Source organism: Pollicipes pollicipes, unplaced genomic scaffold (genome assembly GCF_011947565.3).
Source record: "Pollicipes pollicipes isolate AB1234 unplaced genomic scaffold, Ppol_2.1 Scaffold_4881;HRSCAF=5763_pilon_pilon_pilon, whole genome shotgun sequence".
Taxonomy (NCBI): Eukaryota; Metazoa; Arthropoda; class Thecostraca; order Pollicipedomorpha; family Pollicipedidae; genus Pollicipes; species Pollicipes pollicipes.
Genome location: NW_023596576.1, coordinates 39,306,284 through 39,334,114, shown reverse-complemented (window position 1 = coordinate 39,334,114; position 27,831 = coordinate 39,306,284). Strand labels below are relative to the sequence as shown.

The window sequence follows — 27,831 nt, the reverse complement described above, 5'->3', positions numbered from 1 at the left end:
CCATGGCCTTTCTACTCCCCATGCTACTAGGCAGATTCTGTCTCGCGGTCGTGATGCTCCCTCTGCATGGGTTTTCTTCCTGAGGCAGAAGGCAGCATTTACGTCAGTCACGTGTTCTGAGATCGCTGGTGGAAGAGAAAACGTCCTATCTCAGAAATGGTTTGCGCATAAGTTCATGCACTACTTCGCCGCACTACTGAACAATAGCTGAGCACGATCATTGCAGGACCGTGCAATGCCTAGTCTGTAAGAAGTAAATGCATTGGTTTACGTATGCTATCACTTCGTGAATGCAACTGCAACATTGCATTGTTCCTTTGGGTATCCACCGGCAGCTGCTACACACACCGCGAACCTACTCGCCAGAGTATTTCCGGCACGTGCTTTGCTTGACAAGTATGCATGCTCAGCACCTAACTCGGTCTTTTATGTTCATGTTACGGTTAAAAACATACACAATGCAGTTTTGCGAATCGGCACATAGCCAAAGCATCGCATAATAACACAACAATTCTGTTGAACCAGTGCCCGATGCACTATGATTCCACGATCGCGTGTAATTCACGAACTCCATGGAACAAGCAAACCAACACACAAGGCGGACTCGGATTCGGTCTCTCTCCATGACTCGGTTCATTCTCTCGCTTTGTTCACTCACTGGCTGCGTCTGAAAACAGAAACAAAGCCCTGCTGTCATCATCGACACTGCTGTCGCATCTAGATTGCATGCAAGCACGCTCTTCTGGTGGAGCGCCGATGTCAATCTGGGTCTGTTATCACAATAACCGTACGTCCAGGCCGCTGAACACCGGTTTCATTTGGCACCGGATCGGCTGGTATGTCGGTCAAAGCGTAGGCAGCCCCAGGCTGTCAACAAGATCTCGCGTAGCTGCCAACCCGAATCGGCGTCCGCCGGACACTGGTACAAAAACACGAATGGGCTGCAAAGAGGCAGTCTAACGAAGGCAGACACTGACGGTGTACAGAAAACTGCGATCACGAAACTTCTTACGTAAAGTGAAGTGAATTGACATCCGTTTTGTATTGACTGTGAATTGTTCGAATGAGTGGCCGAGCGTTCCGCTGTTCTTTCTGAGCAATTATTCGCTTGTTTTCTCGGAAGCTTCGACATTCCTTCTTTGATCACACGGAAATGCATTTGGCAATCTCAGCGCGATGCGAGCAGATGCGCGCGGCAGCTACAAGAAAACCAGAGCGAGGAGATTGCTTCAGGTGATGCGGATCCCCGGAGTCCCACGCCGGAGGCAGGTTTGCCGCATATCTGACAGCGAACATTCAGCTCTGTTCCGGTTAAAATCAGCTGGAAAAAACAGCCTCAGTGGCAGTTCAAGCTAGAGCCGACTGACTGCCCACGGTTCTCCGATCCTTGGGTTGGTCGGCGCACTGGCAGCTGTAGCGAAGCAAGCTAAGCAATGTTGATGGGCTCTACATGTCGCGTGATATCACACTGCATCGGAATACCACCGCAACAAAACGGCAAGGCAAGCAGCGAGATACATCCTGAAGCTCTAACCCGGCAGCGCTGGATTTTACAAACATGCTCCATCATGTAACGCATGGGCTACCGGCTGGCAGCGTGTGAAACCATGAGGAAATACTGACAGACCCGCTGGAGCGCGTGAACCGACGCAGGCACGCGATTTCACTCTTGCGTAACCATCACATCCTAGTGTCTAAGAGACCACAAGCATCGTAATGCTCTGGCCTTTCGCTAGGTGAATCGAGAAAAATCACGAAAGTTGAAAGGTCTAAGATCGGCTCAACGTGAGACGTTGAACCAAGCACACTGATGCCAGCATCAGGTGTTTACTCATGCCATTGAGTGGCTTGCAGGTCATCGCTACTCGTGTGATCGTCGCACGGAATAAAGCGGATGCATGGGTTGTCTCGCCACCCTCGTATCGGCGATCGCACATGGGCGCTTTGCGAGCGGAAAGCAAGCAAATGACTCTCAAGCCGGAACTAAAACCGCAGCGGTGTCCGTTTCCGAGCGACCGCAGTGTGCGCCTTTCACCTAAGACCATCCGAAATACCAGGTTGTATTCAGCATGCCAGCTCTCGTCGTCGCCATCTCGTGAGCCCATTCTACAGCGCGAGGAACGCTGGACGGGATAGCCCCCGCTCGTACTCCGGGCCGAAACCGAGATGAACGAGTCTCATTCGGCCTGAGGAAAGCTGCAATCTTCAATGCGCCGCCGCCGGCCGAGCTCTTTCAGGTACTCGTTACGAGGCTTAGATGCTGGCCCGCAAGTCTGCTTAATCCTGCTTGGGTTAAGACGACCCTACTCCAGCCCACAAGCTGCTGGCGTGCGTCTCAAACCCGACTCCGAGCAACACAGAACATCTTTGAGCTGACTGATCACGACTCAAGAAGATATCGGTGCATTCCCGAATCGATTCCGATGAAGTCAAATCCTGCGTCAGCCGTCAGGGATAAAGTCGTTCTACGGGCTTGTTTGATAGCAAAACCTTTGCATGTGACTGTGTTTTAGTCGATCTACGTGTACGTCATCAGACCCTCAGTGTATGCCATTGCAACTCATCAAGTATTCGTTGAAACCAGACACGACTTTGGCTCACAGCGAGAAATCAAGGGAATCCATTCCACTCGTGTCTCAGCAATGCTCATTTGATTCCTGAGTCAGTTCGGACTCTTCCTGGCGTCAAGCACAAGCATGATGGCCCGCCGACGGATCTAGAGGGTGGGACGAGGCCATGGCCCTCTCTCTGGCCCCCATAAGATTTTGGTACCCTCTTCGGGTCATCAAAATCTCAAAGTGGAAGGGCACCAAAATATCCATTTTGGAACCACATGTCCTTTAGTTCTTTATTTTCAAAGTGCACCAAATGCCACGGGCACCACAAAGGGCTCCAAATATTGATTTTCAAGAGCACCAAATTCCAATAGTACCAGGATTCCAGCATTCCGTGCCGTCTATCTTGACAGAATCCCGGATGCTCTCATTCGCCCGAAAAAGCACCAAAACCTTTGCTTCGGGGCACCACAACTTTTATTTTCAACAGGCCCTTAATCAAGACAGGGCGTTATAGAGGCTCAGTACATCATTTTAAAAGGGAGCCTAAATCCAGGGGCACCCCAGTTTGTGCGCCCTTTTACTCAGCTCGTATTTTGGATCAGCCCGTTCTGCGAAGGGGTACCCAAAACCTGCGTTTCGGGGATCTCAACCTTCACTTTTTAAAGAGGCGCCCAAATCGGAGGGGCACCTCACAGTCCCCAAAAGCGTTCTTTTTAACAGACAACAAATTTCAGGGTGCGTCGCGATGCCCGTGTTTCTGCATTGATGAAGTCCTGTAAAGCCCCATTGAGTGAGAACTACCAAAATCCTCATTTCGAGACACCATGACAGTTGTTTCCTAGAGGCACAAAACCTAACCGGCCTCTTGAAAGGGCCCAAGAATCCTCATTTTAAGGAGCTACCAGGAGCAGGCTTTACCTCTTTAACTTTCACTCTGGTGAAATCCTGAATCGACCCCTTCCGCAAAGAGGCACCAAAAGTTTCGAATTCAGGGCATCGTAACCTTTATTTTCTACAGGCATCTAATTCCAGGGATACCGCAAAAGGTCCACAAAACCTTCATTTTAAAGTGACGGAAAATTCCTGGAAACACCACTAATGGCCCTAGATATGCCTTTCACGAGCAACTAAATGCGAGCGGCACTAATATCAGAAACACGTTACTTTCTCCACAGGTGTTTATGTCCGGAGGGGTCCAAAGAGACCCTCGGGACCGCGATCAACCGTCCGATTGGAGCATCTAAAGGGCAGGCTGGAAGTCATATAAATAGAGCCCAGCCCGCAGCTTGGATCCTGAAGTGTCAAAAAATCACATGTCAGTCAGAGGACCACTTCCACCGATCCATGGTCCATGAGACAGGGAGGCTACCTCCATTTCACTCAGCTGACTGAGTCCACCAATGCTGAATAATCTGTTCTGTGCCGGTCTGACCACTGAGAGGCTTTTCTGAGCAGCTGCAGCGTTATGAATTCGCGGTGATCAACGTGCTAATCAGCCCCGGGCACCAACGTGAATATCGCACAGGTCAAACCTTCGGACCGGGACAACCTTTTGCACGCAAACCATTTGATGTCATAAAACGTTCGAAAGTACCACTTTCTGGCCCATGGTCTTCTCTCCCGCCCATTGACCGCCGCCAGATGTTAGCTACGAGGCCGAGGCCACGCTGCCCATGGAGACTGCAACGCCAGGTGTCGGTGTTCGTTCTCCTAGACAGGGAGGCGCACGTGCTCAAAACTATTGCATATAATGTTTCACTGAAATTTCGATGCAACTGGTTGACCCTGCTTTGATCTATGCGGGCTTTTCATCTATGGGCTGCTCAGTATTTTTGTAAAGCCCCAAGGAAACCCTGCAACGTCCATGAATGTTGCCGCGTTGGAGAAAGGCTAAATGAAGCAATGAGAGCAAGTAACGCCCCGCATCTCACTCACTCAGTCCTGTCATTTTATTCCTGTTCAATTTCATACTATTTGTTTCTTAAAGCATACTTAATTGCATCTCCTGATAGCTTATGTCTTCTCATTGAGTCAGAGAAGCTCAGCATGAAAAGGAAGAAGAAAACTGTCCGCTCGAAAAGTGGGTTTAATCTTGGCGGTTCATTCCGGCAGAAGATGGGTCACTAATTGCGAAATAAGAATCTGACAACGAAGTCTCCGAAATCCGTGGACTTTTGTGGGTGGGGATGAGGCACGAAATCCCAGGGGACACCACAGTGAAGTGCGGCCCTTCCCTTGTCGCAATGCTGGATTCACCCCTGTGCTGGCCTGGATAGCATTTCTGCTGCGGTGATGCGACCGCAGCCACCTGCGCGAGCGGTGCGCGCGCGTGTGCGTCGATGGTGTTCATCCGCCTGCAGGTACGTATTCTATGACGCTTTGACATCGGACGGTTACAGCCGTCAGCCGCGTGGATGCCCAATCCCGTCACAACACGCCAGGAGGCAGAGCGAGCTGTCGGAAAGCGCCAGGTTTGCAATGGTAGTCACTGACGCTCACTGTTTATGTGCTGATTACAGAGAATGTCCGGCATTTGAAAATAATGAATCAAGTCGGACATAATGCAATAAGCCCACTTATAATTATGGTGGACGCAGTCCTGACCCACCGTTATCCAGTCTTCTCCACCCCCAAACCCTGAAAAGAGTCATTGCTTTCGAAACGGCTCTATTTCAAATACCCTAACCACACGTGCTTCGTGGCTGGAGCTTGCACAGCTTGCTTAACATGGTTTGAGAGCCAATTGACGTCCTCTTTAGTTGTAAATTGTGCTCGAGGACGCCGGATCTGAACGGCTGGACGATAATATTCTTCCTGGCCTTCAACGCATCACGTGGCCTGTGCGGTGGCAGGATTTGAATGGCGTTGCTATGACGTCATGCCTGCTTGAATTGCCTAGAAGCAGTCTGCACGAAAAAGTCTCCGTATCTTCGCGGGCACGTGGCTCAGAAACTAGAATTTTAGGTTTAAAGGGCATGTTTCACGTGAAGCTATTGGTATACTTTCAAGTGGAAAAGACTGACCTAGACAGCACCATCCTCCGCTTAGTAAATATGCTCCTCAATGCGTCATGGCTTGATTACGTCATTGTATCCCGCACCACATTGATAATGAGCCAATCGACGGCCGTTATATCCAGATATCGCGCTCACGACCGCCAGACATAAACGCCTCGACACTTATATTTCTCTTGACCTTCATCACCGGGGTGATTATGGGATGGCAGGATTTGAATGACGTTAGTATGACGTCATGAATACATAGGTGAATTTGTACCCACTCTCCGATATGCCTTCCTTCATTTTCGTGGGCGTGTACTTCAAAAAGTAGAGGGAAAATAAAGAGAAAGTTGTTAAAGGTGTTAACAAGAAGATAATAGAAATTAAGAATTATATAATAAATTATTATATATAATTATATATATAATTATATATATAATTAATACATTAATAGAATAGAAGAAATAAAGGTGTTAAAAAGAAATAATTGTGAACAGCCCCGAAAGGTGTTCAAGATGGCTATTTCAGTTTAAAACCCCATATGAATGTGGAACGCTCCCTTTTAGATGGGCAGGGTTGTGAACTGCACGAGATGAGCTTCCAAAGGGGCTATTGCAGCTCAAAACTCCATACGAATGTGGGAACACTCCCTTTAAAGCAATGCAAATTCGGCTGGCGTGCTTTGCTGTTGCGACTGCGCGCAAAGTTGTGGTATGTAGGTGATATGACTGTGTGACAAAAGCGGCACCGGCCGCACGAACTTACCTTAAAATAAGCGCAAGTTAACAATTCTGCATACGAACAACTTTGCTCTCGCAGCTTGGTCACGCCAAACTTTCTTAGCATGTGAATGGGAATAATTCCTTTAAGTTTAACAATTCTGCATAGGACCAACTTCGATTTCTCAGCCTGCCCACGCCAAACTTTTGCAGTGTTGCGAATGGGAATAATCCCCTCTGCACTTCTGCGAACAGAGGCAGCCCCCATTGGCCCTTCCAAACCGACAGCTGGTTCGAGTGCTTCGCGCAGGTAGCCACCCATACCGCAACTTGACGACACGTGTCGGGGTACTCCCATGCTCTCAAAGCTCGCAGGTCACCACCGCAATTGTCATTGGCCGAGACGCTGTTGCGGTCCTTGAATTCAACAAAACTATGGAAAATGTTGCACACGGTGTGATAGACGCAACAAAGTACTTACCACTTATCAACGGTAAAACGGCTACCAGCAAAGGAATATGAATCTCCCTTTACGTAGGCATGGACAGATCACACAGGAGCAAAAGTAAGCAGTAAGAGAGCAGTTGTCTGTGACGCCAGCGACCAGTTTTCCTGACTGCCCAGCTAGTCATCTCTAAAGGCATATGAAACTAATGAACGTGTCGAGACTGAGGATGGAAAAAAATTGTCTATCAGCATGGGCCTCTCTGGTTATTGGTTATTCGGATTAGAGATCCTTTCGATCAGAAATGATCAGTTCAGAGCTGTGGCATGAAGAAGAATGGATACGGTAGGGCAGAACGACATGCGCCTGGGAGGGGGGGGGGGGGCAATCGCCGAACCTTAGCCCGCGCAGGGACCCCTCTGCGGGTTATACGCCGGACGCAAGGTCAGAGTCCCTTCCAGGGGCCTCCGGGCCCACTCGCAGCTGACGCATGCAGCTTGCCTTGGACAAGCGGGGGACGTCGCGAGGGATGCATGATAAAGCAAGAAAGAGGGCAAGAGGGTCGGATGACACTGGCATGCATGATTCTATTCAAACCATACAACACTATCACATGTCTACATCGCTCTACTTTCAGCTCATCGGCTAGATCTACATCGGGCGTGTGGTGCTGCACCACCAAGCGCTGGCCGACACATAGGCCGTGGCGCACAGGCCGGAGCTCCATGCGCGGGCCACCGAACACTGCCGTGACCGGTCAGGTCGTCGGTCGGCGCCAGCTGACTAAGGACGAATCAGAGCCCGGTAGAAGTCTCCGGACCGGTCCACAGCAACCTGTAAACACGGCTGGGATTAGTGGAGTGGACAACCCGCGGACGCGGCTAGGATCAGTGAGTGGATAGCCTGCAGACTGCCACAGCCTGCGGACACAGCTAGGATCCGTGGGAGTGGACAGCCTGCAGGACTGCCACAGCCTGCGGACACAGCTAGGATCCGTGGAGTGGACAGCCTGCAGGACTGCCAGCAGCACGCTGACTGCAGGAATGCCGCACTTCAGAGCGCGTGCGTGGATGTATCGCAGTGATGCAAGATTTCTCATCAGATAAGAGATTTCATGCTGGAGATTTCTCATCGGAGTAGGAAGACAGGATGCAGCCAAACTGTTGAGTTTGAAAACATCCAGCGTACACAACGTTGCGGTGTCATTTGTCCTTAGGAACAACTTTGGCAAAACAAAGTGCTGCCCGCATCTCTTGTTTTCAGCGTTTGCCTTCTCAACAGACATCGGGCCTTCGCTACATAAATACCACGGTGGATAGGTTGCGGTGGTATTTCATTTCTTCTCTCAGATGTGCAAGAATCAAAATTAAGGCTAGGTATTACCAAATTCAGTGATCAAACAAGCACGAGCCCACTGCCCGCGAACAGAGCGTGTTCGTGTTCGTCTGACCGACCGGTGGCGAAGTGACAGGTTCAAGAACTTCCGCGAGCACCGGACGATGTTTACGGCTGGCTGTAGACCAACGTCGTTTCGTCTGAGGGCCTCATGCATACTGACCCTCAAACCCTGAGGGTCCCCAGCCGCCATAGAGCGCGTGGAGAACCGGCCATCACACTGAACGGACGAATCACCGGCGGCCCTCGCCGCTTTGCGCGTTGGTATGATCACATGTTCCTATGAAAAACTACTTCATCCAGCCATTAATTGGGGCGCTCGTACAAATAACACTTAACGGAGTGCCTGGGGCATTGGTTATTCCGCCCTCATCCGCAGTATTTCGCGACATCCCACGGGTAGTCTCGCGCTAAAATGAGCGTAACGCTGCAGTTTTGCCAAGGTGGTCAGCTTCATAGTGTGATTCCGCCAAAACACCAACCACCCGTCGGCCCTCCTACTCGTGACGTCACTGGGGCGATCCCTGCCCGAACTGGACAAAACAGGCCGCCGACGGAAGGCAGCGGTAGCAATTATGTCACATTAGCGCCGCTTTCATTGGATTCGACGGGCTCGATCTCCCCAGGGGTGTCGCTGATTGGTCCTGGGCGGGTGGGGAACGATCTCCGTGGAGATCCGGGCGGCAGCTGACGCGTCGCTGCAGGTCGATACCCGCCGAAAAACCGGAGCTGTCGCTGAAAAGGGCCCTTTACAAACACTTAGAATATATATTTATGAAAAGATTGGCTGAGAGAAGACAGATGCTTGGAGGGGCCGAACATGTGTAGGCAGGGACATATTTAGAGAGGGTCGATATATGTTAAATGGAAACACTGCAAACAAGAAGGTGCACAATACAGGTTTAGCAACAACGCGACCCTACCAGACATGTTATCATAAGTTCTGATTACTTCCGGATCGATAGTGTGTCTTCAAAACACGCAATCAACTTCTTTGGCTGCGAGCAACATCTCTTATACTGACTATGACGGGCGGCAGGAGAGCGGTCACCAGGTTTGAGGAGAAGCCCCCAGTCCTGAACTTTGACAAGATAGAGGTATAACTGAGGGGAAAAAACCGTTTGGAACATCCTGTGGGTAGGCCTATCCATTTCTGCCAACTCAGCCTTCCCTTTATTTCACGGCACTACGTTCCTGGCCGCACTCTTTCCACGTAACCCGTTGCCAAAAGATCTTACTTTCGTTGGCACAGGCTGATTGTCCCTCCTCACCCACACCTAACCTGCGTATGTAAGATCTACTAACAACTTCATAAGTGGCAGCACTGCGAAATTTTCTAAAGGCTGATACGCCTAGCATAAGCGTGGTTCATCCGTTGCATCCTTTCCGAAAACTGCAGTTCACTTGTTCAAAAGTAACAATTGACGTCAAGTCGCAATGCTGAACGACTTCACGACAAGAATAGGCATTTCTGTTAAAAGCTTCATACATTGGCATGCTTTAAATGATAAGTAAAATATAAAAAACAGACACTTTAAATAACTCAATGGCCATTTCTAGGTCAAATGAGGCCGTTAGCCCCTGACAATCTTGCTTGACCCTTGATCAAACCCAAGGTATGTTAGCGCCAGTCTGATTCGGAACGTGATTGAGTGGTCAGTTGGCGAGAAAACTTTGTCATAACTCTGAAAAGTATCACTGTTCGACTGCGTTCTCAAGACAATCCGACCAAGTGTTTTGTACGGTCCCGAAGGAGTCGAAACGGACTACTAACGGACCTATTTGATACAAGACTGCCCACATTGCCTTTGGCAGCTCTGGCTCAATCTGGGATTAAGTGACCTGGGATGCATGTTCCCTCTACCCACAAATCAGTAAGCATCACCCCGCCTGTTGTGTTCATCCGATACGATATTTTCATAACGGTCATTTAGCACTACATGTGTATCCACACCTTGCATTCCAACCACGTTTTTCCCAATGACGATGCATGATTTGACTGGCTTGATATGTACATTACAAGGTGCCCTCCATGCATCGTGAAAGCGCAAACACATTTCTTTTGAAATCAGTAGTTCTATTATGCAAATGTAACGGCTGATTTGCACAAATCTGGTGCATGTGCGCCGTGATCAATTCGATACGGCGAGTAGGAGATGTGATATAAGCGTTCAAGATTAAAATTATTTAAGTTGTTAAGTGCATTTGCGAGGAGCCTTAAGCGTACAGATGAAACAGTATTAATAGCCTTATGTCTCGTAGAATGCACAGGAGTATGGAGAGGTAGATGTGATATCTCTGCTACATGCCTTTATTGAAACGAATATCACCATCAATCAAGATTGCCTGCCGATCCCACTCGATTTTCTTTTCTAGCAACGAGCCACGGTTTCTGCAGATCACCAACATTCAGGGGATTAAGCAATGAGCAATTCGTAGTCATTTAATGATATAGTGCACATCTAACTTATAATTTAAGGTATCCGAAAGTACCTGTACATGCAAACGAACACAAGTTAACACGCACCACGCAGAAGACATCCACACACGCAGGGCGATTTCAAGAAAACAAGTTCAACTAAACATGCATCACGCATCACGCATCACGTACACATGCAAACGATTTCAATTAAACAAGCATTTAAACGATGTCTGTTTGATGTCGCATATATATATATATATATATATATATATATATATATATAGTATATGTCGCATATTCGCATAACATAAACACGGTCGTTTCAACAAACCTGCGAATCTTTACGATTTTACGAATCTTTACGATCTAACAGGCATCGTTTGCATATATAAGTGACGCACGATGCCCGTTTACTTAACATTGGTCTCTTCAAACCACTTGCGTGTCTGATTGTGTTATGTGTGATGCTTGTCAAGTTATTTTTTTTGCATGTACACGTATTTTTCTCGTATTTCAATCTATACATGCGCAATGTATCATGGAAATGACTGGCAAATGCTCCTTGTTTAATCCCCAAAATGTGGTGACCTGTAAAAACTGTGGCTCCCTGTTAAAAGAACCTGAAAAATCGAGTAAAACGGCATGCAATTTTGAAATTAGCAGCAATACTTGTTGCGTTAAAGTCATTTAGCCGAAATATCACATATATCTTTCCATTTTCCTGTGAATTCTATGAGGAACAAGGATTATTGATGCTGGCTCGTTCAGGTTCAAGTTGAGGCTGACTGCCAATTGCAATGCTCCACATATTGTTTGGTCCGATATTCAGTTACGCTAGAGTCGAGTCTGTGCACGAATTCTCTGCGATTTAAGCCAGTGAGTCTGATTCCGACTCTAAGTCATCTGTGAAAGAATCAGCTTACTTCAGAAAGAGCTATCGCCATGGCGATCACTACCACACCATCGCGATGGTATGAAACGCCCAGGGGAAATATAGTCTTGATGGTCTCTGGACATCTCCAGATTCCATTGCCTCTGTTCTGGACCCTTATCATAACGCCAGCTGTTGTGGACAGCATAACACAATCGACACTAAATCCCCCATGAATAACCCATCCGACCATAAATTGAGCCGGCGTCCAACCAAAATACCAGCGGGCTTATAAATAATGCGACTGCGCTGCAGTCAGCGGCCACCTGGCGTCGATTGGCTCGCCAAACACTGCCTGCCAGCATCCGTCCGGGCCAGGGTAAATACTCAGCTTCAGCAACCCCGCCTGGGATAGATCCACCACAAGCGAGATCACCTGTCCCTGTCGCAGAGGAGCAGCCGTACACCTGTACCCGCGGATGGGAGCCGCCGCCTGCCTGCAGCCATCCCAACGAAAACGCACCTGTATCTGCTCGAGCGCGAAGGCGGGGCTGAGCAGGTCTTGCAGCGGGTAAGTATTGTCCTGGCAGACCCGCTCCAGGTACGCCACGGCTCTGTCCAGATCAGCGGCAGCGTAGTTGTGCACCCCTGTCGGAGCAGCGCCGGCACGCTCACCAATCACGGCAAGGCGCGCTGAAGCGGCGGCCTCGCAACCTGTCACGTGGACATGATTGGTACGGGGCCGAAGACAAATGTAAGGTTAGTAGCTTGCAAATTAGCCACCGTTCCATAGGTTGTGCATAAATATGCAATGACGCCAGTCAACAAAGGCCTCCGGTGTTAGCCCCTGTGCGACAAATATGTCGCACACTCGTATAACATGGACACGGTCGTTTCAACAAACCTGTGAATCTTTACGATTTTGCGTATCTTTACGATCGCGATGCTGAAAAAGCAGCGACTGGCCAGATTACCCGCTACGGTGGCGCATTTCCTGATGAGCTGCTGGCCGGTGACCTCCAGCTGAGACTGAGGGTGGACCAGGCCCACCAGTATGTAGCAGCCTCCTGGACGCAGGCACCGCAGTCCGCTGGGAAATACCTGTCGAGGAGAGCACCGTCCAGACATCGGGAACGCTCAGAGCTATCTCATCTGCGTCGGAACGCCTTTGTTTGTGAATGTTCAAAAGGTCTGTTTATTGGATAGGGTTGGCAGGTGTTTTCCGTCTCTGCTGCGATCGCCGCACAATGCGCTATGACTTTCCAGAGTAACTTCCTCAGGAAGGACTACAAAGGGACAACAACAAAGCGCGCCGGGCAAAAACGCAGCCGACTCCGCAAGTTCGCTGCCGGCGCGGCGGAGTTAAGCCGGGGAGGGAGGGGAGAGCGGTGAGGTAGGCGCCGCAGCCGCCCGTCACACTGGGGGAGCGCGGGCGGTGGAGTCACCGACGGAGACCGCTCGAACAAACTGCGGCGATCAGGCAAGTCATATCGGGACGAGGACGCGCTCAAAAACAGAGCTCGAACCGGGCTCGGAGCGTAGCTCGAACCGGGCTCGGAACAGAGCTCGAACCGGGCTCGGACGGCGAACAGCGAAGAACAGCGCAGGCTTAGATGCCAGGGGTACTCCGACTTTCATGAATGCGGTCCGCCGGTGATGGCTGCTAATGATCGTGACACTAAATCAAAATGTTCGCAGTAATGACAGCGGGAGTTTGATTGTCGCGGAAAGACACACGACGAGACACAAGTGCAGTAGGTAATCCAAATATGGACCAGAAGCATGGGTGTAACCACGCATCTGAGGTTGGAGGGACAAGCTGAACTGGAGGGAGCAATCTGGTGTCTAGGGAGGTAGCTTGATCTAATAATAAAGTTTAACACCCTATGAAGACCATCTGCCCACTCTCTAAGAGGCCACGCCCATGGACAAAAGTCTCGAATGTAGGATACCAGTGAGCATAAGGAGGATACCAGTGAGCATAAGCACGCATACCTTAGGAGTTCCGCATACTTCGATGACGCAGTCGAAGGAATCTGCCATGGGAGGATTCCCGCCTGAAAAAAGGATGGCCGCGTCGATAAACACGCTTGTGGTCCGGCCTCTGCGTGGCGTCCGGCGGGCGGCGGTACAGTAGTACAGTTCATCAGAGCCCACTCGAGCTGTGGCGAATGGGAAGGGAGTTCCACACTAATTAGCGTCATATCGCTGGAGCTCTTCGGGTTTCACGCAAGCTGTCATAATTGCCACGGAGACGGGAAGCTTAATTATGATCACACAATGCGTCGCTAACGGCCCTTGATGTCCAACGAGCACGCTTTATCTACTCTCTGCACCAGCGGTTTCGTGATACGCGACATCCCTATGCACCATATTCCGTGTCTCTCTTCCAACAGTAACTACAAAACAGCAGCAGGCTTACGAAAGCAGAAAGGGTGCGAATGAGCGGAAATTTGCCAATTTTACGTACTATTTTGCAGCGCCTTATTTATGTGTGCAACATGTTAGCGTCGTACTTAACGGATGCTTCAGATACGTCGGATTTTCATCAGCCTGGCACACAAGTAATATGTGGGAAGACAAAGCTAGGATAATGTGCAAATATTCAATCGATAACGACAAGAATAGGTGAAAAAACACAAAACGTTTGCGGGTCGTGTTCCTTTGTCCGTCTGACACCGGCGGCGTGACCTCACCGGCGTCCTCGTCCAGCTGGCAGGGCTCGAAGGGGCCGTGCCCCGAATCTGCCGGCCATGGCGCGCCGCTCAGGCCACCGTGTCCGAGCAGAAGACGTGCTCGAAGCGCAGCTCATCCCGCAGCACAGCGCACGCGAACAGACCGAGCAGGCCGGCGCCCTGCGTCAGCGCACCGGGCGGGCGTGTTACGGGCGCGGCGAGATGGGTCACTCTGGGGCGTGTGGCGGGACACGTCAGGACGGATTACGCAGGGACGTGGTGGACGGCAAAAACGGACGCGGCGACGCGTGTTGTTATGGCGGCGGTGCGGGCCATACGGTCGCATGGTGGCGCATGACAGCTATAACTGACACAGAATCGCCGAGACGAGTCACGCACAGCCAAGACAGATACGCGGTGCCGGAGATGCGTCTCACGCTCCGTGAAATGACCGCGCAACAGAGCGCCAACGCCGGCCGGCTTCAGGCGGCTGCCCAGCCCATTGTCCCGCTGCCCAGCCCAGTGTTTCGCTGCCCAGCCCAGTGTTTGTCTGCCCAGCCCATTGTCCCGCAGCCCAGCCCAGTGTTTCGTCGCCCAGCCCATTGTCCCGCAGCCCAGCCCAGTGTTTCGTCGCCCAGCCCATCTGTCCCGCAGCCCAGCCCAGTGTTTCGCCGCCCAGCCCATTGTCCCGCAGCCCAGCCCAGTGTTTCGCCGCCCAGCCCATTGTCCCGCAGCCCAGTCCAGTGTTCCGCTGCCCAGTCCAGTGTTCCGCTGCCAAGCCCAGAGTTCCGCTGCCCAGTCCCAGTGTTCCGCTGCCCAGCCACAGAGTTCCGCTGCCTAGCCCAGTGTTCCGCGTCCCACCCCAGTGTCCCGCGCTTCTTTGTGCACCTCTCCGCGAAGACGGAGACACTTCAGTCAACAATTTGCATGCGGATTCTCAGCTTGCGTATTTTTTCGTCGCGCACGGCTCGGAGAAGCGACGCGTGCGTCACGGCTGGCGTCCGCCGCGGCGCCGAGCCGGCCCTGCTGGCGGTCCGCGCCACCGCCTGGGGCCGCCCGATATCTAAAGCGAGTGATTTCCCACATGTGGTAGGATTTCCGGCTGCGATGGGACTTCCTGCGGAGGGCAGATCGAACGTGCTGACGGGCCGCCCAGCTGGGGCGGTGGTAAATCACGGCAAAAACAGGCCAGACACGGGTCCGACAGGGCTGCACGAGCACCTAACCCGTGCGAGAAACGACGGCAACCTGGTGAAAGGCTTTGAAGTCCTTTGTTGGACGCAACGAAACAGGTTTTCTCTTTTCTTTTTTTTAGAACGAATGGAAGGGCAACGCGCTAAGCAGGAGTCAGCGGCGATCAATGTGAAACAAAAATGAACTAGCGGCCATTGCGCAGGTGGCGACAACTACCACGCTAATGTTAAGCCGCAAAATATGTCAATATACGTATGGTACCACTTCAGCGGTACCGTGCGACAAAACGTAAGACATAGATGTACCGGGAGGGGGACAGGCTTCGGAAATAAACGTCGAAGAAATATTGCATCGATAATATTGAATACCAAATAGAATATAGATGCTCTTGGAAAGAGAAGTTGCTTTACGCTTGCTGTATTTGAGCTATTTTACAGCTCAGTGAAGTACCACTGAGCTATGGCTGTCGACAAAAAAACAACAAAAATTGGCGAGAAGTGATGCAAGGCGTGAGGGGTTTGCCCCGCTTCGCTTGAAATCAGCTTCTTCGTAATAACCTGTTTACAAATCCGTGTCACTGCCTGCATCTCTAGATAATTTAAAAGCGCATTCAAAAGGGTTTCAGGACGGCATCATGCTGCATTGCTGGCGTGACTTGAAATGAAGTCGAAGGATAAGACAAGCGGGAGTAGAAAAAAGCTTTATAAAAAGGAGGCATTGCCATGCAGTGAGGGACCTTTCTGACCCCAAGCAAGACTGGCCCGATACTCTACAACCAACGCACAGCCACGAAACAGCAGCCCCTGCAGAGCGGTCTTTCTGCGCGGGTCGACGGTGGGGACCCGCAGTCCTGCGCTGCCACACAGCGGGTCCCGGAGCGGGTTCAGCCGCCGGTGACTAGGGCGGCGCGCGGGGGCCGACAGCGGCGCGGTCGATGTGTGATGAATCCTCGGGGCCCAGGTGAAGAATGGCCCTCTGACACACCGGTGGCGTCGACATCTGCACAGAACGAGCCTGAAGGGATCCATAACCGATCCGAGGAACGCGCGGCCCCGCAGGCGCGGTCGCCGCCGCCAAGGGTCGGGCGTTTAGCCATGGGTGGTGGACCCGTGAGCAATACGCATCTTGTAGAAAAATTGTCACGCATTTCCTCGCAGTTTGATAAAGACCCATCCTATCTGGGAATGCAAACAGCTGAAAGGTGTAAGTGTGTGTTGACAAGGATATCATCAAAGGCATACAGCTTGCATATACTTACAGCTCATTAATGATACCGCACTTTGCTGTTAAGCTGCTGGACTTGACTTAATAGGGTATCTCTAAAGCGAATAAGGCATCTGAGGGGAGCGCTGACGACGTTCGAAATTAGCGTTATTTACTTCCTGACGTGTCGTTGGACACATTTGAAAGACGATGCAAAGCATGTTTTTAACATCTTCCCTCGGTGCCACGACGACATGGTGGACGTGAGCTGAACGGAGAAACCTTCGGCTGCACCGTCAGCTCGCAGTTGCTACCGAGTCTGAACAGTTGTAATCGCTTGCTGCATTTCGGTTAATGGGTCAGAAGCCAGTGTAGCATGATCTCATGTTAGTCCTGCATGAGACTTTTCCATCTATTCTCCGGCTCCCGCAGAGGAAAGCTCTCAAAAAGGAAATATCTACATTGGCTGTGATTCCAAGGCGCGAAGTAATTCCGACAGAACATGGCGTCAGCCTGATATTGAACAACTGCAGTCTGTGACAAAGCACTTACTACGTTCAGTGAGAACCAGCTGAATCTACCTGACATCTCGTCAATGTGGGCACACCAGCCTTCTGCACTGACCTGCCGGCTAGCTGGGGACCTAAAACCCGAACCCCCAACAGCGCGTCCGTCAACATCGCCCGTCACATCGGATGCATAAACAGACGCGGAACTGACAGGGACAGGGACAGGGACAACGCCCCGTCGGCAGGGACAACGCCTCGTCCGTCATCATCATATCACGAGTTAGCAGAGTACCTAGCATGCGGAGGACACACCGGCTAGGAGGCGCGGCAGCCCAGGTAGCCACTCTCCTTTCCGTTCCGGCCTAGAGGTGCACATGCATGCCGTTTGTGTCCCAAATGACCTGGCAAGGTGGTGACCCGGGCCCATGTCACAGGAAGGACACGGTGCCGCGAACAAATCACTCCGCTGTTAACATGCAACTGGGTGACGGGTTAAAAGCACCGCGCTTAGGTTGGGGAAGGTGTCATTCTGACCTCCGGAGATCTCACAAATCACGAGAGCTAGAGGCATCGAATTTACCAGGTAAACTGAGCTTTATGTGAACTCACTTGTGTCAAATTCTGAAGTCCCTGTGTTGTGATCTTTGCGTCAAGTAAAGTCGAACAAGGTCAAACTCCAAATCGATGCCAGGAATTGCACTCAGATCTCCTCACGTAGCCAACTTTGAGCTAGATAACAGCTGTAAGCAAAATTTCACTGCCGTTCACATCGGGCCAGTGACCTTATCTTAACTAAGGAAAGTAAAAAATGAACTAGCCGTTTGGGATTATTTCGATATTTGAGTTTCTAATCGTTGCCAAGTAATACGCTGGGCGACATGCTCCTGAAATCAAAGGGCAGTTCAAGGTCTTTTAAGTCGGTGACCTCCCTTGCTTTCACGAAGTCAGATTACTAAGTCTTTTGAGGCCATTATGATCCAGGAATTCAAAGTGAGCCCCAAAAACTGCTTAAATAAACAAGTTTTTCAACATCAAAACAGGTTCGTTTTGACCTTGATCTAACCTCCATTTCATGCTTGATTCAAGATCAATAGAACAAGTCGTAGTCCTAATGTCAATAGTTAAATTGCTTAAGAACCATCTCAAATTTCTATGACTTCATCAAGCACGAAACAGTCGTATCATATTGATCATTTTCCTAGGAACTGTATTCGTCGAAGCCATTGCCTGACGCTGACCTGCCATAGGTTATGACCCAAATGACTCGAAAAGACGTATCTAGTCATGATTCTAATATAATTCTGGTAAGTGGATTTGTGGTAGGATTTCCCTGTCGCTGTGGCCAGGGAAATGATGCATTCAATTTGATGCATTCAAATCCCTGTAGGATTTGAATGCATCAAAGAGACGTGACATCGTTACACAACTTGTAACAGGGTACGGCAACATTACAGTGACGGCAAAGTGCTCCAAGATGCGTCCCATCCGTGGTGTCAATGCGAACCTGCCAAAAATAGTGATGCAAGCAGGCAATCAGAGCCGGAGGTAGGTCAGTTGAGGTCTCCTTTCCAATGCATCGCTCGATGCCAGGAGCAGTCATTGTGCAAAATTGATCCCGTTACCACCCGACTTAACGCCTGAACTACGAAACACTGCGTCTACAAGAACTTGACAAAGGGCTATTCTTGTGCTATGGAAAGAGATTAACCTTCTTGACTCAAAATCCTTGTCCCGCCGCCTGCTCATCGAGTCCAAATAAAAGGGAATGTGATTCAGCACAAATGGCGCCATTTCCTGAGGCAGCTACGTCTTCATTTCGCCTCTGTTTGGCCGTCAAGCCCTGGAAGCTGGTGTGAAATGCCATTGCCAGCGCGACACGGCTTCAAAGCCTCAGCCTGACTGGTCATTTTACGCCGCGCCTGTTGCCCGTCAGCTGAGTGAGCGCAATGTCGCGCGCTATTTGCCCGCGAGTCGGCTCCAGCCGTCGCAGCCGATCACAAGCGATCCGCGCTGACAAACGCGCGCCATCGCCCTGTTGCAATATCCATCCCTCCCTCTCGACTGCCGTCGGCTGCGTTATTGGTCCGTACGCAAAGCTCACTTCCAACCAAAAACTACTCGAACTCCCCCTCGAGACGTTTATTGCCTGGCGGGCTCTTACCTGCACTAGCGCCCTAGTTCGAGGCGCCGCCGCCAGGTGGGTCTGCACGGCGCGAGCGGCGCACATGACCGTGGCCAGGGCGCAGTTGGCAGGCGCCGCCAGCGGCGGGTTGGCGGCAAGGCCCGGCGGCAAACGCACGATGTGCGTGCCAGCTCGCAGCAGCAGGTGCGTCGAGTAGCAGCCGTTCAGGCCGCACCCGCTAGACAGGGTAGAGTGACCGTACTGGAACGGATGTGACAGCGAAGGAGCGCGCCGCCAGCATGGCCTCCGTGCCTTGTGGAAGTTGCGAAACTCATCGTTTTACGGAGCTGAGAGCTGCGTTGGCATTGACGTCATGAGTTCACCGTTCAGAAAAGCCCCGCTATTGCAACAGCCACATTGAGCGGTGGTTTTGCGGGGGGGGGGGGTTGGAGCTGCGCATTGGTCACAAGTTGCCTCACATTTTCTCCTCGGGCGAATTGGAGCGGCTGTGAACCGCTCAACACTAGCCGAAGGCGCTGGACCACGAAAGGTGGCCGCAGAGACGGCTGAAGGATCAATTGCCGAGAGATGGCACTAAGTTTCCTCAACTGCACACGCACTGCTTTACCGTTCTTTAAATAAAGTACCAGTGCTACAACCATCAAAGGACAAGCCCGAAATGGGGCGAAACACATGCGGGTGGTAGGATGCGTGTGGTACTAAACGGTTGGCGTTGCCACTGAAAGTTGCGTGAAATGACGCTTCTAATGCAATGCGCCGTTTTCAGATTTCCTCACAGACAAGATACAGGATCCAGAGCGAGGCTGACGCCGAAAAAGAACTCGCGGCTATCATCTAATTTCTCAAATCGTTTGCGTGAAAATCCGTGGAAGTTTCGCTATATCAGCCATCATACACCCCTTGTGGACGTCATGCTATTGCGTCAGCACACGCACATGATTCGGCCCTGTAAAGGGCTATCAGGTACATACCTTCATGAGCGCCCTGCACTTCTGACTGAGGCCGGTGGCGCAGCGGTCGCAGCTGCCACAGACGTCGCAGATGGCGAAGGTGACCAGGTGGCCTGGCTCCACGCCGGGCCGTCGACTGATCTCCACCAGACCGACGCCCTCGTGACCCAGAATGCTGCAACGAGTGTCAGCCACTCAGTGGCGGAGGGGTAGCCCGGCGGATCGTGTCCATTGGATGCTGCGTTAATGTAAAAGCAATTGCAAAGAGCATGTTTCTCCTGTTGTTTCTGGTGTCGAGCCTTTGCTGATATCATTTTCCTATTCTGTGATCCCGTCATTCAGAGCATCCCATGTCATTCTTCAGAATTCCGCCTGTTTCTAAAGAAGCTATTTGTCATTTGCCACGACAAATGGAGACCAATTTAAGCGACCAACTGTCTAGGAATAATGGATACTTCCAGTTGGAAGGGGAGGGGGCTCCCCAACTTTGATAAAGAGTGGATAAAATTCGGGAGATACCCGTTTGTTGGTGTATTTTCGAGGTATGTTAGGTTGTTTTCAACTTTTACACCCCGCTCGCTCACACTCTTCTGTTCTATTTATCAGCCAATTATTCACCCGGCCAATTATTGTCAACTGCGCCACTGCCACTACTTAACATGGCAATACATGTGAGCAGTTGCACTAATACCGCACATTAAGTGCAAAAAATTAAAACTACAAATGGTCTCAGAACAGGTACCGCAAAGTATGGGGCAGCGTTGTTCACTTAAGCAATACCATCCAATAGATTGCGTAATTATAAAGCAAAGCATAGAAATGCACAAATATGACACCAATAAACGGTCATAACAAATACTAACGGTTAAACAACCCATGCAGCAAGCATTTGTGGCAAAAAATAGCATGTATCGTTTTCTTCTACTTTTGCCATCCTGCTTCCAAGGATTCTGGCTAATATCTACTTGATGGAGGCCGAACATAAGGAACAAAGGCCCTAAGAGGAAGTAATTGATCAGCCACTGAGGCACGAGGTTGGAGGGACAAGCGAGTTTTCATATCAGCTACTTAAAATGCACCGATAAAATTATTAAGCAGTGATAGTGACGGCTTTTTCTGTTATTACTGCATTCACTCATTTGAGCCAACAATTGCAAGCTTCATATTTTGTTTCATACATTTCCGGCGTCCGACTCATAGACATTACTTCTGCCTTCGGGTCGCTTCCGCGGCATCAGATTCAGAAAACCCACTGATCGCGCGTTCGGGGTCAGCAGTATTGACCATTCGGCAACCCTTGGTTGGCTAGACCTTGGTGGGAGGGCGGAGGGGCGGGGCGGAAATGAGCCGATTCGCCGGCCGGCAGCGTCCAGCGACTACCGTCCTGCTGACCCGACCCACCCGCGCCAAATCTCGGACAATTAGGAGCGGACGGTGAGCTGCGGACAATCAGCGCCGGCGGCCGCACGGCGCCGTCCGCCGGCCGCCATCAGCGGCAGACCTAGCCCAATATCACCAGCGGCAGACCCAGCCCAATATCACCAGCGGCGACCCAGCCCAATATCCCAGCGGCAAACCCAGCCCACTATCACCAGCGGCAGTCCCAGCCCACTATCATCAGCGGCAGACCCAGCCCACTATCACCAGCGGCAGACCCAGCCCAATACCACCAGCGGCAGACCCAGCCCACTATCATCAGCGGCAGTCTCAGCCCACTATCACCAGCGGCAGGACCCAGCCCACTATCACCAGCGGCAGACCCAGCCCACTATCACCAGCGGCAGACCCAGCCCAATATCACCAGCGGCAGACCCAGCCCACCATCATTAGCGGCAGACGCAGCCCAATGTCATCAGCGGCAGACCCAGCCCACTATCACCAGCGGCAGACTCAGCCCATCATCATCAGCGGCAGACCCAGCCCACTATCACCAGCGGCAGTCCCAGCCCACTATCATCAGCGGCAGACCCAGCCCATCATCATCAGCGGCAGACCCAGCCCACTATCACCAGCGGCAGACCCAGCCCATCATCACCAGCGGCAGACCCAGCCCATCATCACCAGCGGCAGACCCAGCCCGCTATCATCAAGGTAGCTCACTACGCCGGCCGCACATCACACGCGTGACGCATATTTGATCAACCTTATTCAACCTTCCCCTCCCTATTTTTCAACCCTCTCTCCCTCCTCCCTTCCCCTACGCTCTGAATGCGCCGGGTGAGACCCCCAACACCCGTGGTTACGCTGGGCTGTGCTACGTTCCAAAAAAGGAATGGCCCCTTGTCACCTACTTGGGCTAGAGATGCGAAACAAATAGCTGATGGCTTTCCTCGTTATGACTGGAACCCAACGGTATCCGGCTGAACGGTTTAAGTTTCTTTTTAATCTTAGCACGATTTGTAACTGCACCCGAACGTAATGTTGCGCTGTCCAAACCTGCGTTTGTACTCTCCAGCTTTACTTCGGTTGCGCTCCAACCCCCCCCCCCCCCCCCCTCTTCACAGCGCGTTGTAACCCGCGGACAGCGCCACAGTGGCAGCCGTAGCACACTGTGATCCACGGACAACGCCTCAGTGGCAGCCGTAGCACACTGTGACCCATGCACAGCACTACAGTGGCAGCCATGGCACACTGTGATCCACGGACAGCGCCACAGTGGCAGCCGCAGCGCGCGTTGGGCTCTTTTCAAACATAAACGTTCACCTGGCTTCTGAGTTCACAATCGTTATTTTTTACAGCGTAAAGATTTGTCTTGATAGCGATAACGAACAGAGCTCTCAGCTTCTTGACAAGGGTAAGGGATATAAAGGCAGGGACGACTTGCATCGCCCCCCCTACTCCTGGCACACAAGTAATAGCATCGCCGCTGAAAGGCAAACTATCAGTCACTCGATATAGACATTTTAAAAGAGTGCGCCAGCAAAGTGAAACCTTGTCTACTTCTTATGACGTCTTCCACCTGAGTCTGAGCAGCATAAGAAAGACCTGCGTTGTCTGAAAACTATCGCCAAAAGGTTGCTGCTGGTGTCACATTAATTTCTTGAACATCGGTCAAAAACTTCTCGGCATCTTGAATAAGGCAGTGACTTGCGTTGTCCCAGAGCAGAAGTTAGCCAGGATCTATTCGTTTCACTCACACATGATTTGCATGCGTAATTTCAAGCGCACCCCTCGAGATTGCTTAAATCACTCTCCACGAAGATATAAAACCGAACTGCACAAAACCACGAATTTCCAGAGAAATCTCTCATCTGATGACGTCGGAGCCTACGGTGGGACGCCGCAGCGGCAGGGGCAGCGAAGGGACCCGCCCTAGGCCGTGGGCGAGGTCCGAACAAGCAGCGGGATGGGATCGACACGGGAAAAGAGCGTGGGCTCGACACAGGAACACCGCGTGGACTCGACGCAGGAAGACCGCGTGGGCTCGACAAGAAAAGAGAACGTGAGCTCGACACGGGAAGATGACGTGGGCTCGACAAGAAAAGGGAGCGTGGACTGGACGCGAGGAGAGAGCGTGGGATTGACGCGGAGAGGGAGCGTAGCCTCGACAGGGGAAGAGAGAGCGGGCTCGGCGCTGACACGAGGCTCTTACAAGAGCGACAGCTCGACACGGGGCAGTCACGAGTGCCAGGCCGCTGACACGAGACACTGGCGCGCTCGCAGCTCTGGGTCGCGGCGAGATCGCGGCTCCACCCAGGGCTGGGGGTCCGCCCTGACACTCACGAAGGCGTGGGCTCGGTGCGCACGCCGCGGACGGTGTGCACGTCCGAGCCGCACACCGTGGCCGCCACGATGCGGACCAGCACCTCTCGCGGCGCCGGCGCCGGCAACGGTAGCGCCTGGAGCCGCAGGCCGGCCGCCGGGCCGTCGAACACGGCCGCCAGCGCCGCCGGTCGCGCTTCGTCCGTCATCTCGGCTTGCAGCGGCAGCGGCAGCGGGCTTGCAGCAGCAGCAGCAGGGCTGAGAGGTCCGCGGCCGGAGCGGACCGGCGCACCGGGCTGGCGAGTGGTCGCCGACTCTGACGGGGTCGGGGGCAGACGTACGCAGTTCCAGACTGGGTCTGATGTCGCCGCGGCACGAATCTTAGCACGTGGAACCAGAGCTGCCGTTGTCGAGCCCGGGAGACCCGGTGCTCGGTTCAGAGCCGCGGGGGGCCAGCCAGTCTCGCAGATGGAGTTTGGCTGGTGCCGCAGTCTATGTTTGTGTGCTCGGAGTGTCGGCAGTGTAGTGGTTAAGCTGCGCGTCTGGGAAACCAGAGCACGGGGTTCGATTAACCGCGGTGCTCGCCTGTCCTGTCTATGCGAAAACAGGCCACGTCATGTAGCCTCAGCAGCTGAATGTGTCGTAACGCCTCAGTGCCGCACAATGACACATATCGCTCCGGCTCGAAACAGTAAAAACTTCAGCTCTTTTCGCCATCTGGCTCGCGTCAGCTGCGTCTCGTGTGTATTGATACCATGGACAGAGCAGGGGAATGTTATAAACAAGCCCTACAATGGTGAGGAAGTCTGCATGCTTGACATCCCACAGATACGGCGATGGTTAAACAAATGTTAAGGGCGAAGTTAGTCACTTTTGCACCTGGCTCTGCATATCGAGGGTGAAGTTTCAGAAAACAAATTTTTACAGACTAAGGTGTATATGGTTATTTGTGTGTATGGTTACCTGCATTATTTTCGAAGTCATTCCAGACTTTCTCGAAGTTTCCAGTCACTTTCTGGAACCCTGTCTCGACCTACGCCCCGAGGCCCCACGCCTAGTACGCAGAAAGATTCGGCATGTCCCGCATCACATGCTTGGAGGAGTCGGATCTAATTTGGGGGATATTCACATCGAAGGCCTGCGCCTGTATTGTGGAGGCTGTATTGCATGTATTGTAGAGGCTGTCCGGAACTGCTCCTGCCACGATCTGATCGGGTCAGGCACCTGGAACATGGGGTCAATGAAACGAAACAGAAATAACCAGCGAAGCCGGAGATATATGTAGTTATTCATACTGTCTTTGACTATAAGTGTCTCCGACCACTGAAGGGCCGCCCTGGGTCTGTTTGATTTGGACTAGAGCCGGTCTTGTCAGTAACGACCACCTCAGGGCTGTGTGATGCAGGATCGAGTGGTGAATATTGTTGCAAGACGGTGTGCATCGGGAGTCCTCCGTTACCGAAATTTACCCCGCTCAGGGACTCTTCTTCGGGGTTTGTGCGGGCGCACGGGCGGGGCTCCCGCCAGGGGATACTTAAGCACACTCCCGGCTGATGCAGGCAGCTTGCCCGCAGATAAACGGGGAGTTGAAAGGATTCCGAATGAAGCGGATAGTGAGGGCAGAGTCAGATTCACGCCTTTGATTTCGAATACAGAAAATATATCCGCTGCGTCACCCGTTCCGTCGCCAGGTGATTGTTTTCGCAGCACTTGGTCGGGTTCTAATAGCAAATAAATCGACAAAAGGCGCGCGGTGGTGACTATTTTCTGGTCCGCCGTCTCAATTTAGCTTCAAACTGGCTCAATATTCCAATCACGGTCTATCACACCTCTTTGCTCTCACATGGCAACTGAAGCTTTGAGGAGATGAAATATACGAACTACAACGGCGCCTGGCGTTACGCATATATTGCGCGGCTGGCTGAATACCATCATGCAAATTCATGCATGGACACATACAGCATGTGTGTTATTGGGGCTTTACGGCGCTCTCAGCTGCTGAGGCTATATGGCGTCGCCTGGCTCTCATCCTGGCAGGAGGCGCGGGCACCGCGGGGAATCGAACCCCGTACCTCTGGTTTCCCAGACGTGCAGTGGTTAACGCAGACGCGTTAACCACTGGGGGGGGGGGGGGGTAGTGTAGTGGTCAACGCAGACGCGTTAACCACTACACTACCGACATCCCCCCCCCCCCCGGACACATACAGTACACATGGACTATGTGCAGTACGGGACTGAGTTCCAGCAAAGTTTTGGTTGAAAATTCGAGAATGAATCCATCGCTGCACTAGGGATGTCTTCTTAGTGAGAAGGCAAGGTGAAGGATGTTGCGATAAGAAAGGGCCTGTCTTTCGCCGGGAAAAACCCTTCAGCGTGTGGCTTCTTTCATTGTGAAACGATTGCATTTGCTTGCGTTGCAAGTTGTATCACGCTACTTAAGAATGTGAAAATGGTATCGCAAGCCTATCGCGATTATTTTTCTGAGGTGGTGAAAAGAGCAGCAGCAAATTCGTGGCACGACCTGGGGAGGTTGGCCAGCGATCTACTTCGCCTGACCAGGGGAAGAGCGGTCTTTGAAGGCTCCAAAGTATCGAACACGGTGCAAACTACATACGCAACACATCTTCATTGGAAAGTTATTGAGCCTCCGGGCCCAAACTCACCGTGGCTCTGCATTTCCGTAAATACAAAATAAGCACTCAGAAGCACATCATGGTAAACAATGAAATGGTAGTTTTGGGAATCGTGTCTAAATCATCATTTTGGTGTCTTTCAAACATTCGGGAAGACTATCTAACTATCAAATGTAATTTCATGACGTCAGTTATCAAAACACTGCTCAGATTCAGCTATGCTACTAACAGACTCATTGTACTCACGGGTGCCCAGAGCGGTTGTGCGAACTAAATAAATTATAGTCACACCGATAGGGTTCCTTATTAGGGTTGCACCGCAGTTTCGGTACCCTTACTTTACCAACGAACTTTTCTAACTCAGCTTTGGGTGAATTTGCATTTAGGTCGACCAAATGCATGTGGAGTCACACAAATTTTCTGGTGTTGGTAGATCGGCCAGCGAGCCTCTCACGACACAAACACGCTCATGGATGTACATGGGCGTCAAGGTGTCAAAATGGTTAGAGAGGTCAGAGTCGTGGAAGTCGTCAGAAGGGACAGGATCGAAAAATTTCTCGGATTGGGTCCACTCATGCATCATACGGACTGCGATCTCCATAGACAATCCGGTGAGATGGACCAGCTGAGTCCGTTCAATCGTCAGGTCAAATCGCTCCGCAAAAAAATCATTTTCGGCAGATTGAAAGATGAATCAAAGCCAAGGTAGCCTGTCATCGGATGTTATGTGCTGACATCTCACATTAAAGTCAGGGCTATAAATGTGACATTCTCTGAATGGAACTGGCTATCATCTGCGGGCATATTGTAGGTCTGAGACATATGGTCCCAGAACCAGAACAAAAAAGTGTCGTTAAGAACGTTCTGTTTCTGACTGCCCCTCCCTCAAGCGTCGGGTGTGAAGCAACTGGGGCGTCGGCGTCGCTCGTACGTTGCAGGAGAGCTAACTTTTTAACGGATAATCTTTTGCAGATTTTCACCGCTTTGAGACATTATTGTCGAAGTGCTACGCGATATCTCATTAAAAAATGTGTTGCAACAAACTCGTAAGAAGTTCAGTCTAACAGACATTTTTATTAAGAAAGGTGGTATTTAACTTTATTTCGGACAGGCAGGATTGAACTTTAAGGACGTGGCAGCAACGTTCATTACATGTGCCGTGATTCCACTACCCAGGTCATTTCATTCCAGTGCGAGTGGTTATTTGGCATTCAACTCTTTGGCAGGCAGGTCTGTGGATACACCCACCCACAACCCACACACGCACACACACACACACACACACACACACACACACACACACACACACACACACACACACACACACACACACACCACACACACACACACACACACACACGCACACACGCACGCACGCACGCACGCACGCACGCACGCACGCACGCACACACA

At 51.5% G+C, this 27,831-nt stretch overlaps 2 protein-coding genes across 2 annotated transcripts; both read right to left on the bottom strand.

Moving 5' to 3' along the window:
• Positions 1 to 7,268: 7,268 nt before the first annotated feature.
• Positions 7,269 to 14,172, bottom strand: LOC119101204 (uncharacterized). Its single transcript, XM_037224500.1, has 5 exons — positions 14,106 to 14,172; positions 13,405 to 13,466; positions 12,384 to 12,510; positions 11,933 to 12,057; positions 7,269 to 7,555 (listed from the first exon to the last, which is right to left on the bottom strand). The coding sequence occupies exons 2-5, from the start codon at positions 13,450 to 13,452 to the stop codon at positions 7,505 to 7,507; spliced, it is 351 nt and encodes a 116-aa protein (XP_037080395.1). The 5' UTR covers positions 13,453 to 13,466; positions 14,106 to 14,172; the 3' UTR covers positions 7,269 to 7,504.
• A 2-nt stretch (positions 14,173 to 14,174) lies between these two features.
• Positions 14,175 to 24,122, bottom strand: LOC119100360 (2-deoxy-scyllo-inosamine dehydrogenase-like). Its single transcript, XM_037223462.1, has 4 exons — positions 23,807 to 24,122; positions 20,105 to 20,258; positions 19,152 to 19,373; positions 14,175 to 14,264 (listed from the first exon to the last, which is right to left on the bottom strand). Exons 1-4 carry the CDS (start codon positions 23,992 to 23,994, stop codon positions 14,175 to 14,177), a joined length of 654 nt encoding a protein of 217 aa, XP_037079357.1. The 5' UTR covers positions 23,995 to 24,122.
• Between the last annotated feature and the right edge of the window lie 3,709 nt (positions 24,123 to 27,831).